This window comes from Entamoeba invadens, assembly GCF_000330505.1.
Source record: "Entamoeba invadens IP1 unplaced genomic scaffold scaff_1105074726367, whole genome shotgun sequence".
NCBI lineage: Eukaryota > Evosea > Mastigamoebida > Endamoebidae > Entamoeba > Entamoeba invadens.
The window spans coordinates 577,399-590,057 of record NW_004440445.1 but is presented as its reverse complement, the minus strand read 5'-3'; the positions used below and the strand labels follow the sequence as shown (position 1 = coordinate 590,057).

Genomic DNA, 12,659 nt, shown 5'->3' with positions numbered 1-12,659 from the left:
AGGAATATCACTAATAATGAATTAATAAATAAATTGAAAATATTTAAGATCATTGTAATACCATGAGCAAAGTACAACTCGAGTGCGTCTTTCTTAAAAACGTTTTGTTCTATTTGCCAACACTAGTGGACATCTCATGCTTCGAGGAAGTCTGTAAAAAGTGTTCAATGGCAATTGCTACAGTCTTTATCAACCCTTTCAAATTAACACAATTTTATAGCTTCAATAAGATTATCAAAATCTTCCCAAAACTGCAGACGTATTACTGCTCCAAACTCTACAACCCCCCAAAAAAACAATTCGCAAATGAAATTCCGTTGATGGAAATTGGGGAGTTGGACGAATGCTGTAACTTCGGAATCTTTTCAACAAATTGGTTTGCTGGGAAAGTGCGGAAAATGCGAGTGACAAAGACCCTTTACACCCGAGTCACAAAGAATTACTTGTTATACACCAATCTAAAAATAGTGTCAATAGATATTGCCCGAATCTCCAAATCGTTTCTGGTAGTTCAACTTCCTCCAGTTGTCTCTGTTTTGATGTCGATGAAAACAATTGAAAAGATGACAATATATATATCCAATTTTTATGATGTGGCAGGGTGTTTAAACCTTTTAAAAACACATAACAACCCTACGTGCCAATACACTATAGTATCACGAAATATATATGATAAGTATGCATTTCATTATATGCAAACTATGGACTATTCAATATTAGAACACTTACAAAGAAACGTTCATGTATATTTGGGGACACTTGACGCTGGAAAGGATTATTACTTGAACGTCCAAAAAGAAGACTATAATGTTTCCTTCAAAAAGCGTTTACCGACATTCACAAAACTTAATAATAATGTTGGAGCGAAAGAACCACTCACATTACAAGAAATGATTGATTATATTATTAACAATGAAGTGCATAAAGTAAGTTTCAAAGGAACACGACAAACAAAGAAAGAATTAAGTCTTGGGGTACTTAAGTGGGTCACTGACATCACTTTAAAACTTGTTGTCAACGACTTTTCCATCCCAAAGTACACAAAACGGCTTTGTCTTCAAAAGTGTCGAATAAAAGTGTTTGGCGATAAAGTGAACTTGAAAACTTTGATCATTCATGACAGTTTTATTCAAGGAGATTTGAATATTGATGAAATGTCTGTATTTGATATGAGAAAATCGAGTTATAATGGGAAGTTATTAAATAACAGGCAAGAACAAAATTACTTTGAACTGAATAGAATCGAGTTTCTATCGTATTTTTCAAGTACTTTTTATAATGTTATTGGCTTAAAGATTAATGAAAGTGTGACTGTGAATATCACATTTGAAATGTTAATTGACCGTGGGGGAAAACTGATATTGAAATACATCAATAACATGGGTCTTGAACTTGATTTCTCGTGTTTCAACTTCACTACTGTCGAACTTGAAAGTTGTAATTTTAAATCATTCAAACTTGGGGAAGTTTCAAAAAGCGTGACATTCAAAGATTTAAAACAAGCAATTATTTGTTTGCGGCAACCACAAATAAATAATCGAATTGAAGAAGTAGTAATCCACAGTGCAAAAAATGTTTTCAAAAATGGTCTTGTTTGTGACAATTTCAAGTGGGAAAATGAAGACAAAAACGACACGGAAAGTGAACAGGATGACCAAGATGATTTGATTAAAGGTATAGACCATATCGACTCAAGCGAAGAATCTTCAGAAGACTCCGAGAGTGAACCAAAAAAGAAGAAGAAAGCAGTGAAAAAAGCACCAAAACCAAAGAAATGAAATATTATTATTAATAGTTTTTAAATAGTAAATAAATCTATAAAGTAACTAATAAATAAGAGAGCGTTTCAATGGAGAAAGAACGACTTTTTGTGTGTTTTGGATGTGGTGCAATTGTTTTGCTTTTGACTTGTGTGATGTTTCTTCAAGGGCACAAAGAGATCGTTGGTATCGTTTTGGTCGGAATGCTTTGGGGATGTACGAACCCTTTGATGAAACAGGGGATTCACTTCGAGCATCCAGAAGGAGCAACTCTAGTTCAAAATATAGTAACCGATATTAAAACTCTAGTTTTGAGCTATGGATTTGTCATCCCATTTTTGATCAATCAAAGCGGCTCTATACTTTTTTCTGTGCTTTTGGGAAGTAACGACTTCTCACTTATCGTGCCCCTGTCGAACGCCCTGACTTTCATATTTACGTTCTTAACAGCGTATTTACTTGGGGAGAGTAAGCTTTCCATCAGTTTGTTATAGTAACGATTATAGTAATAAATTAATAAAAGTATAGTAAAAAGTGAATGACAAAAAGAGTGTCTGTGTGGTGTTATTTTAGTTCTTGTGGGTGTGACAATTTGTCAGACCGCGAAATGAGAAAAAAATTCAAATGAAGTGTTTTTGAGAGTTTGATAATCAAAAGAATTTTTTTTACTTTTGATGTGACTTATTTTTACTTTTTCTTCGTTTTTAACTTCAAAATTGATAAGTAAATGAATAATACAGCGGAGTATATAAACACCCTTTTAATCCACCTTGTCTTCAAAATTTCGTCGAAAACACAGGCCACCGTCTTTTGCGCAAAAAATGCGGCACTAACGAATGAGTCCGTCAAACACTTTTTGGGCTTTGTTCAGCAATACTATGAAGTCCCACAGAGAGAAATAGACAGAGCACTAAAGGCATTCACACAAACGTCACCTGCAGAGCTCCAATTTCTCTGTGAAGACTCACAAAACTTGTTTCTCGAGTTATTAAAAGCGGACGAAGGGCTGATGAGGAGGAACGTGATGAGTAACGTGTCGCGCTTTAAAAACAGCGACGCGATAGAAAATATTTGTAAACACGAGAAGATCGAAACGGAGTTGGAAACGCAAAAGAAGCGGATAACAAACATCCAAAAGGGGATGAGTATCATGAAACAAGAAGTGATTAAAACACAGATGAGCGTGAGATATACCAACTCAACTGCTCCGTTCGAAGGAGATGCGAAAATACTTCAAAAAGTGAATAGTTCAAAAAATGTGACAACAAATGATACCGAAAGCGGAGATGAACAAAAAAATGTTAAACAAACAGAAGAGAGCAACAGTAACGTTTTTGTCTTCCAAACAGGAGCAGATAAAACAGACAAGAAAGTCGAACAAATTAAAAGGTGCTTGGAACCATTAGAAGTCTACGAGTTTTGGGAAGGCTATGGAATGAGTATAACACCAAAAGTGGTCATAATGGTTGTCGAAGGAACTACAGACTCAATTTCAAAGGATGTGCAGTTGATCAAGTCACTCTTCCCGTCGTGCAAAATATTTGTGGTATATCCATACAAGAAAAACAAAGCAACACACTTGAGAGCTAATGCGGTGAATAAGGAGTTTGATCTCCTCACACACAAAGGACAATTTTCGGAGGATCAAAATTTTAGAGTGATGCTAAATTACTGTTTCCAATAGTTTTATTCTCGTATTTTGTGTATAAATAGGTTGAAACACTCAAAACACAAAATAACGAATTTTTTGAATTAGTAATAACAATTTTTATATGTTTATAAGAAGCATTTGTGGTCTAAGGGCAGAATTCCACCCTTCCAAGGTGGAGATCCGGGTTCGAGTCCCGGCAAATGCATTTTTTCAAAAAATAAAGAACTTTTTTTTATAAAGAACTAAAATTTTGTTTTTGGTTTCTTATTAATAAAAAAATTAAATTAGTAGTTTATAACAATACCAAAAAGAATAACAAAATATCTCGAAAAAAAAATAAAAAAGTATTAAAAAAATAGATTTAAGTTCTATACTAACTAATTAAAAAAACAATAGAAATTTCATCCAATCAGAACCGAGAGAAATCACTTCACAACTTAAAAATGTTTTGCAAAGAAAATTCTTTAGAAAGAACTTAGAAAGGAACTTCAAAAAGAACAAAATGCAAGCAAAAGGTAAAAAAGGCGTTATCGAACCAAAGGCTGAATTAAGTCAACGTCAGACGACGATGAATCTACACACAGATTTATTAAGGCGAGATATGGATCACAAGAATTACACGAGTGCTGTAGAAAATGCCTTTAAAATCTGTGAGCAAATGAACACGTCGAATTTGTCACCACGACTGTATTATGACTTGTATTTACTTCTCCAACAATGTTTGAGTGTATTGGATATGTATCTCCGGTCAGACTATGTCGCTTCCGGAAATGATCTTTTAGACTTATATGAGGAAGTCCAAGGGTTCCCTACGGTAGTGTCTCGATTGTATCTGATGTGCATTGTAGGCTCTTCAGCCGTCAAAACAAAGAAGATATCCGTTGTTGTGTTTATGAAAGACATGATAGAGATGTCGAGAGGAATCCAACACCCGATTAAAGGGATCTTTTTCAGAGGGTATATTCTCGACTGTATCAAAACGGTCCTCCCCGACTTCACTACGGAAAACCCGGCCGATGGAAATTTGACGAATTCAATTGAATTTCTACTGAATAATTTCTCGGAGATGTGCAGATTGTTAGTGAGACTGACACAAGGCCCACGAACGAGTGAAGAACAAATTGACGAACAAATGCAATTGTGTCAGTTTGTTGGGAAGAACTTGACTTATTTGTCGAATTTAGAAGGGGTTTCCATAGAGTTGTATTCGACTAATATTCTTCCCCGATTTTTGGAACAAGTCTTGTTGTCTCGCGATAAAGTCACACAAGACTATTTATACGACGCTTTAATTCAAGCGTTCCCTGCTGAATATCAATTGGAAACATTACACTTGTTATTACATTCCCTTGGTGGAGTTGTTGCCAATGTTGGTATTCGTAGAGTCTTATGTAGTTTAATGGACCGAATAATGACGCACTTGAAGTTAAATCCACAAACGGAAAGGAAATTGGACATCTTCCAGATCTTCTCGACACACATCACACAGATCGTTAAAACGCAGAACTTGAGCTCGGAAGACTTCTTAAACATTTATCTGTCTCTCAGTCGGTTGGTCATGGTTTGGCATACTGAGGAAGAAAGCTACAAGAACATGAACATCATCAACTCGATCATTTACAACTACTTGACGAATATCCAGACCATCGACATTAACACAGCAAAGTGCTTGAATGACGTCTTGAAGCTTGAAATGCAGAAGTACAAAGTGCTTGAAGCGATGCAGTTGAAGGTCTATCCCGAGTTATTGAACATTTTGCCATATACCTTGCGCCATGAAGCGCATCGATTTATTGGCGACGTCATTGGGAAACAAGACGAGAAGTTTAAGAGTGGGGAAGAGATGGTTTTGGCCATTCGATGTGTTGAAACGTTATATAAGGATTCCCAAGATATGGTGCCATTGAGTCAAGAGGAACTGACTGTAGATGCCAATTTGTTCAAAACAGTGATTTTGACGTCAGTTGTCGAAAAGGGGAGCTTCTTTGAGATTATTAAAGAAGCCAAATTTGCAGCACAGTACTCTGGAAATACTCGCGCGTTAATGATCTTGCCGACTATTGTCTCGATGTATTTACGAGCTATTAATGTCGTTGAAAACGATAATAAAATGTTCCGCGAGGTCTTAGTCATCATTAAGAAAATTAAAGCACTTTCTCCATTGATTGCTATTAAGTGCAGTTTAGAAGCTGCTGGAGTTGGATCGTTGAAGGGATATGAGAACACCAGTTACTTCTTCGAATACGCACTTATTGTGTTTGAAGATGAAAAGGAGTTGGACAAGAACGTCGCGTTGAACGAAATTGTACAGGCACTTGCGTCGTGTCACGTCGACAAGAACGGAAATGAAATTTATGTCGCGGGGTGCCTCAAGTTCGTCTCACAAGTCTCAGACCCTTACTTGAGAGGTAAACTCTTTGTGAAAGTCTCAAGCGCACTCTTCAATGAAAAAGCTAAACAGGCGAAATTGGCGGTGGTCGCGTTACATAAAGCAGTTAAAGAAGCAGGCATCTGTATGGTCCCGGAGCAAAACATTGAACTTCTGATCGATATCCTTAACGTCTACATCGTTCACTATGTCAGAGAAAATCCTGAGGTCGACGCTGAGTTCATAAATAACTTTGCGGGCGTTATTAAGGAAAATATCTCACAGACAGACCTTCCAAATCTACAGGCTTACTACCAACAGACAGTCAAGAACGTCGCGGAACGAAAGGAAGAGAAGATCAAACTACTGAAACTTTAAGACGTTAAGTCATTTTCTTCTTTGCGTTTGTTATTTAAATATATTTCAAAGGAAAAGGTCACTCTTTTTCAATAAATTCACACTTCACTCGACACGTCGAACCCTCGACATAACACGTGTAACGAGGCGAATTGGTGTATATGTCCGCAATAACTCGCTTCGCAACTTCCTCGGCAATGTCCTTTGGCGTGTCTTTGGGAAGCGGAATGACTAATTGTAAATTCTCTTCAATTGAATCCATCGAATGATATATCAGATACACCTATACTATATTCGATAGTATATAATAATACAGTTAAATTAATAAATCACAGAATCGGTAAATTAAAATTAAAACAAAGAGAATAAGAACTTAGAGAAAGTATTCAAATTCTGTCTGAGGAGATATGCCGTTGGGTTCAACACCGTTCCAATTAGAATGACAAACGAAGTGATAAACCCGGCAATGCCAAAGGCATTCCATGAATCCATAAATGGATACGGTTTAATGTCATAATAATAATAATCATAGACAACAATCGAAGTGTACAGCCCAAACGCAAAGAATGGCGTCATTTTACTAATATAATACACGTCCTTTACTCTGGTGTTTCCTTGTTTGAAAACAACACAGTCGATAATCAAGAAAAGCAATGGCAGAGTGTGTTCGAAATGAGTGTAGTACAACTCCTCAAAGTACGTTGGTTGCCACTCATCAGTGATTCTAAAAACAGCCGAAGGCGAGTTGAAGTAGAGAATCCAGAACATCATCGAGACACTCAAAGCAATAGCCACGGCTGCCTGCTGAAATGACTCCTTAATAAAATGTGACACCGAAATCAACTTCTTGTACAATTTTGGCTTTGCAGCTGTCTCGTAGAAGAGAAAGTTTGAAAGTTCAAAGAGGAAGTTGATTGCGAAATACAAGCCACAGCTCCACATTCCAAAATAAGTCCAAAAACGTGTCATCCTTGTTAAAGTGTAGTCCGAGTCATACATGTGATGTACAGTTACAATGTATATGAAGCATATAACGCATGCATCGTAGACAAGCCTGTACTTTGTTTTGTTCTGGAGAAGATTAATCTCCGTTTGTTTGTGCTGCTCTTTCAGCATTTTTTGATAAAATTTCCAGTGCTTTTTGCGCTTTAATGTCCCTCAATTCCATCGTTTCGCTGCCCCCGATCTCACCTTTCATTTTCTCAATATTGCTTTGTCTTTACTTTTTTCTTCAGGTCTTTATTCTTCTATAGGCATTCTTCTTCTTCTGTATTGACATGATGATTTTTACTATATGTTTATAATTAAATAATTATAATACATGATATAGAATTTAAGAAAAGGTGGTTTGGTTTTATTTGCGGCTATTTACTTATTGGCCTCAACATGTTTCTCATTGTTTCTTTGTGATTGCATACTATTAACAAATGGTTTGTTTATTATAGATTCTTTTTTTTTCAAAATATTCAGAATTTCATTGATTTTGACGTTGTTGGTTTTAAGTGTTTGTTGTTTAAGTCTTTTTACAAAATGAAAAGCCGTTATAGAACAAGATTGTTAAAAGGTTATTTTGATTGATTTGTTTGAGTTAGTCACTCTTGTAGTTTTTTACTACACAAATGTTAAAAAAATAGTTAAAAAAAGACTCATTAAAAGATATAATAAAAAAAGAAAAAGAAAAAAAATTAAGTATAGTTGTTTTATTAATTAATATATTATCATTTAACACAACAAAAAGTGACCAGTCGGATATAGAATTTTGGTAATAAGTGGATTATTCTAATAAACAGAAAAAACTAGTAATAAAAATATATTTTATCAGTCAAGTATATTTAATTATATTTAAATAGTTCAATTAGTTTTAGAATTTATTTGTTAAAGATAGAAACTATTTTAACTTCAACCAATTTAATAATGTTGAATCAAAAATGCGAAGTAATTTGGACAAATCATTGTTTATGGTAAAAGAGTTTGTCACATTTGTGAAGTCTTTAAGGGGTACTATATTTTATGAGAACTGGAACAAATTTTTCTTGAGAAGAACAAATGTTTTAAAAAACCAAACAAATAATTTCTTTTATTAAACATGAACTTGTGTGGTTATAGTAAAATACAACTATAAAAAACCATAAAAATATTATAATTAATTCATTTAAAAATATGATTTTTAATAATTAAATTATTAACTCAATTCTATTACATTCAAGAACTATTAGCATTAATACTATAAACTACATAATATTAATATATATTAATTAATAAATTAACAAAGCAATTGATATTAATAAATCAATCAAATACCAAATGTTATAGTACACAAAAATAATATTAAAAAAATCAATTTTCATTGAACTGAATGGTTGTCTTGACATTCTCTTCTTCCAGTAGCAAAGCTTCAATTCCCTTTTCTGTTTCATACATTTCAGAATTTGGACATTCCTTGATAATATCATGCGCGGCACACAAATTAATTGCAATATCTTCTCCGTCTTTTTTAAGAGGAATTCTGACTTCTTTATCACCTCTTTGGACTACAAAGACATACCCATTTCCATCTTTAGTAACTTCTCCACTCAAGTTCATTTGCATCTCAAACTTTGCTTTTGTAGTATTTTTAAAGAAGTCCATTGAGTCGAGAACGGGGCATCTTTTAGTTGGTACCACTTTAGTGACTTTAATCTTAGCAGTCAAGTCGCCTGCCAATGACCCTTCTATAATATTAGCGCTTTTAACAACCAAATTGTACTCTCCCAACTCCGAAAAGCTTGATCCTCTCAAGAATTTAGTTTCTTTAATATTCAATGTATTGTCTTTTCTTATTCCTTCAAATCGAGTCTGACACTTGTGCAATGAAATCCATGTGATCATCCCACTCACTTTATCATTCTCATCACCATCAAAGTACATTTGAAAGACGTATTCCTCTTTCAATGTCGTGTATGTCAATTTGCCTTCGTAGATGTTGTTTTTCACAGGAATAATCTTTACATCAGGTTTCGGTGAAGCAACAAATGGGGGTACCCCAAAAAAGCCATTTCCATTGCCTTCGGAGTTTGAGGTTTCATCATTTTCAGATCCAGATCCCTCATCCTTCTCAGAATCTGGTTCCTCTGAGATTTGCTCGAGCGGATCGAAGCCATGTTTAAGGACAAAAGTTGCTTGGTCATTTTTCCATTCATCGACTAAGTCGACCCACTTCTGTGTAATAGTAGTGTTGGATATGAATCCGTTTTGAACGGATTCATCAACCCAATCGGTATCATATAACTCCTTTTTTGATGCTTTACAATAATCGACGATCTTCGACATGTTCTCTGTAAATTTGGCAGTGTACGGGAGGACGATGTAATCTGCTGAAGTATAATCATCTGCTATTTGAGCCCCATTCACCTCCGCGGTAAGGCGTGTTATACTCTTGTTGTATTCCTTCTCACCATAGAAGAAAATACTCTCTTTGAAGATGGGAAAGTCTTGTACCTCGCGAACTAAACGAACTTTATTGGCATCATCCTTGCGATGCTGAAGTGCACAAACCCCTTTGATATCGTCGGGAAGGTCTTTGTGAAATGTTTGATATATGTTCTGAAGAGTATCGACAGAGACATAACGCTCTTTGTCAACGTCTGCTCGATATAGCGTGGCATCTTTCTTCTTCTCTTCGGTAATAAGGTCGCTCACTTTTTCACTATAATCTACCCACTCTTTGTCGTTCCACCATTGCCATTTGCCCATTGTGATTGAGTTATTTAAATTTATAGTACTTTCTAATGTTATTGGTAATTACTATTTTTTATATTATTTTTAATAATATATTTATTATTTACATGTTATGTATGTGAAATAAACATTTTTAAAACTTTTCTTTTGGTGATTTAATAACAAAACAAATAACATTACCAATAATTGAGGTTTACAAAACAAAACCATACAAATGTTATAAAATAACAATCAAATTATAGTTTTCAAAAAGAGATAAAAAAAGAAAGAGGTTTTTGTTAACTTTAAAACACCCCAAAAAATGCTAATTTGACAAAATAAACTCAACAAAAAACAATTATTAAAACTACCATCTCAATTATTCAAGATTGGTTTTGAACGGAACGATGGAAGGATCTTTATTTGGCACTCAGAGTTTTACTAATCCCGAGCAAATTCAACAAATTTTAGAACAGAAGGTTCCCGTCAATTACGTGAGTGTTCGTCCCGGCCCTTCGAACATGAAACTGACATATCTTGAGTCATGGCGGGTTGTAGAATTAAGTAATGCGTTATTTGGCTTTGATGGGTGGAGTAGTTGTATTACCAATTTGAATGTTGACTACGTTGATGCTGAGAAAGGGAAGTACAAAGTCGGCGTGACAGCTGTAGTACGTGTGACATTAAAGAATGGGTCCTATCATGAAGATGTTGGAGTTGGGATGGCGGAGATGCCGAGGAAAGGCGCTGCGATTGAATTAGCGAAGAAAGAGGCGGTCTCGGATGCGCGGAAAAGAGCACTTCGACTCTTTGGGAATTACCTTGGGAACTCGTTGTATGACACTGACTATGTCAGGCAACTCGATACGAATCACAAACAAACAATTTTGGAACCACTCACTTTTAACTCCGTGAGAGAGTCAACACAAACTAAAACGACGTGTGAAAATTCTGTTGCGTCAACTCCTATGAAAATTATAAAACCAGATATCAAAGTGTGTAATAGTAATACTAATACAAAACAAAGTGCTCAAGTCATACCACAAATAATTCAACAAAATACTAATAATGATACTCAACAAGAAGTGTTTATTAAAGCACCTGTGTCTAATTTGGAAGATTTCGACGATTCAATTTTCGACTTGTAGGTCGGGACTTGTGAACTTCTATTGTTTTTCAAAAAAGTCGATTGAAAAAAGGTGATGAAAAAAATGGATTGAAATATACAGTAAAAAATATTTTTTAGTTGACAAAAAAATACAGTAAAACCTCCCAAGAGCGGGAGGGTGTGGGAATTTTGTTCTCTCAAGAGCGGGCATTTTTAGCGAATCAAACTTTAATTACCGCTCGATAGAGAACTCTATTTTTAGTTTTAGTCTAAAAAATGCCCGCTCTTGAGAGAACCCGCTGTTAAGAGGTACCGCTCTTGGGAGGTTTTACTGTAGACAGAGACCAAACAAGTGTAAGAAGTAAAATAAATAGTTTTAAAACTTTCATTAAGAACTATTAAAAAAATAGATTTAAGTTTCTTACCATTATTTGGTGTACCTTTTTTTTCACTTTTTTAATCCATTATTTCCAAGGTAAATAACGGGAAATACACCCTTTTGATAATTATTTGGTCACTGGTAATTACTTGGTCAATTGGTGTTGTGGGTCTACTATAGAATATCGAAGTAATTTTTTTACTAAAAAAATAGTAAAAATACTATTCTCTATTTTTTCATTATAAATGAAAGATTGTATATATCTCTTAACAGCGAGTTCTCTCAAGAGTGGGCATTTTTTGGACTGAAACTAAAAATAGAGTTCTCTATCGAGCGGTAATTAAAGTTTGATTGGCTTAAAATGCCCGCTCTTGGGAGGTTTTATTGTATAAGAGAGTTTTTAATTATAAAAAACCATATTTTTTATTTAAGTGTATTCAATTTTTATTGTTTTAATAGTATAATTTATAGTATATTTAGCTTTATTTAATGGGTACTATTATTATCTATATTAATAATTATAATTAGAGTATTTTCAGTATAGTACCATATATAGTTTATTAATTAATACTAATGAACAATTAAAAATCATAAAAAAATTTACATTATAACGGAAAATTATTGAGAATTATACCAAAAAAAACGATTTTAAAAAATGAATATACCGATAAAAATAAACAAAGAAAAAAGGAGAAAGAACTATAAAAATAGTAAAATAATTAAACCCGACTAGTAACCGATGGGATAGGGTTGTAGCTGGTCAAGTGAACTTGATTGTCACTAGAGGCGATGTCTGACAACCAGAGACAGAAGCGTACCTTCAAGAAGTTTGAGTTCCAGGGCAAATCCCTCGAAGAGATCACTGCCATGCCAGAGCCCGACTTTGTGAAAATGTTAGATGCCCGATGCAGAAGATCGTATGCCCGCTCCCCAAAGTTGAAACACGAACGCCTTGTTAAGAAATTGTTGAAGATCAAGAAGGCCACTAAAGCTGACGAAAAACCAAAGACCGTCAAGACTCAATGCAGAAACAAAATCATTTTGCCAAACATGATCGGATCAGTCATCGGCGTCTACAACGGAAAGACATTCACCACCGTCGAAATTAAACCAGAAATGCTCGGACACTACCTCGGTGAGTTCTCAATCACTTACAAACCAGTCACACACGGAAGACCCGGTGTCGGTGCTACCCACTCTTCTAAGTTCGTCCCATTGAAGTAAGTAATTGCCTCTTGTGCTGTCTTGTTCTCAATCTTTAATCATTTACTCATATACTATACTTATATAGTATTTATTTTATTTAATATAGTATGTTATAATCATATTACATTAAATAA

General features: G+C 34.7%; 8 protein-coding genes across 8 annotated transcripts; 6 read left to right on the top strand and 2 right to left on the bottom strand.

Moving 5' to 3' along the window:
* Window positions 1–62: 62 nt before the first annotated feature.
* Window positions 63–1,778, top strand: EIN_155210 (hypothetical protein; the record flags this gene model as incomplete). Its single annotated transcript, XM_004258137.1, has 1 exon — window positions 63–1,778. One exon carries the CDS (start codon window positions 63–65, stop codon window positions 1,776–1,778), a length of 1,716 nt encoding a protein of 571 aa, XP_004258185.1.
* Window positions 1,779–1,849: 71 nt separating this feature from the next.
* Window positions 1,850–2,371, top strand: EIN_155200 (hypothetical protein; the record flags this gene model as incomplete). Its single annotated transcript, XM_004258136.1, has 2 exons — window positions 1,850–2,243; window positions 2,310–2,371. The coding sequence occupies 2 exons, from the start codon at window positions 1,850–1,852 to the stop codon at window positions 2,369–2,371; spliced, it is 456 nt and encodes a 151-aa protein (XP_004258184.1).
* A 116-nt stretch (window positions 2,372–2,487) lies between these two features.
* EIN_155190 (hypothetical protein) lies at window positions 2,488–3,444 on the top strand (the record flags this gene model as incomplete). Its single annotated transcript, XM_004258135.1, has 1 exon — window positions 2,488–3,444. One exon carries the CDS (start codon window positions 2,488–2,490, stop codon window positions 3,442–3,444), a length of 957 nt encoding a protein of 318 aa, XP_004258183.1.
* A 469-nt stretch (window positions 3,445–3,913) lies between these two features.
* EIN_155180 (vacuolar sorting protein, putative) lies at window positions 3,914–6,157 on the top strand (the record flags this gene model as incomplete). The annotated part of the gene is made up of 1 exon (XM_004258134.1): window positions 3,914–6,157. One exon carries the CDS (start codon window positions 3,914–3,916, stop codon window positions 6,155–6,157), a length of 2,244 nt encoding a protein of 747 aa, XP_004258182.1.
* Window positions 6,158–6,487: 330 nt separating this feature from the next.
* EIN_155170 (hypothetical protein) lies at window positions 6,488–7,135 on the bottom strand (the record flags this gene model as incomplete). Its single annotated transcript, XM_004258133.1, has 1 exon — window positions 6,488–7,135. The coding sequence occupies one exon, from the start codon at window positions 7,133–7,135 to the stop codon at window positions 6,488–6,490; it is 648 nt and encodes a 215-aa protein (XP_004258181.1).
* Window positions 7,136–8,473: 1,338 nt separating this feature from the next.
* Window positions 8,474–9,868, bottom strand: EIN_155160 (hypothetical protein; the record flags this gene model as incomplete). The annotated part of the gene is made up of 1 exon (XM_004258132.1): window positions 8,474–9,868. The coding sequence occupies one exon, from the start codon at window positions 9,866–9,868 to the stop codon at window positions 8,474–8,476; it is 1,395 nt and encodes a 464-aa protein (XP_004258180.1).
* A 371-nt stretch (window positions 9,869–10,239) lies between these two features.
* EIN_155150 (DNA repair and recombination protein RAD52, putative) lies at window positions 10,240–10,980 on the top strand (the record flags this gene model as incomplete). The annotated part of the gene is made up of 1 exon (XM_004258131.1): window positions 10,240–10,980. The coding sequence occupies one exon, from the start codon at window positions 10,240–10,242 to the stop codon at window positions 10,978–10,980; it is 741 nt and encodes a 246-aa protein (XP_004258179.1).
* A 1,128-nt stretch (window positions 10,981–12,108) lies between these two features.
* On the top strand, window positions 12,109–12,543 carry EIN_155140 (40S ribosomal protein S15-4, putative; the record flags this gene model as incomplete). Its single annotated transcript, XM_004258130.1, has 1 exon — window positions 12,109–12,543. One exon carries the CDS (start codon window positions 12,109–12,111, stop codon window positions 12,541–12,543), a length of 435 nt encoding a protein of 144 aa, XP_004258178.1.
* Between the last annotated feature and the right edge of the window lie 116 nt (window positions 12,544–12,659).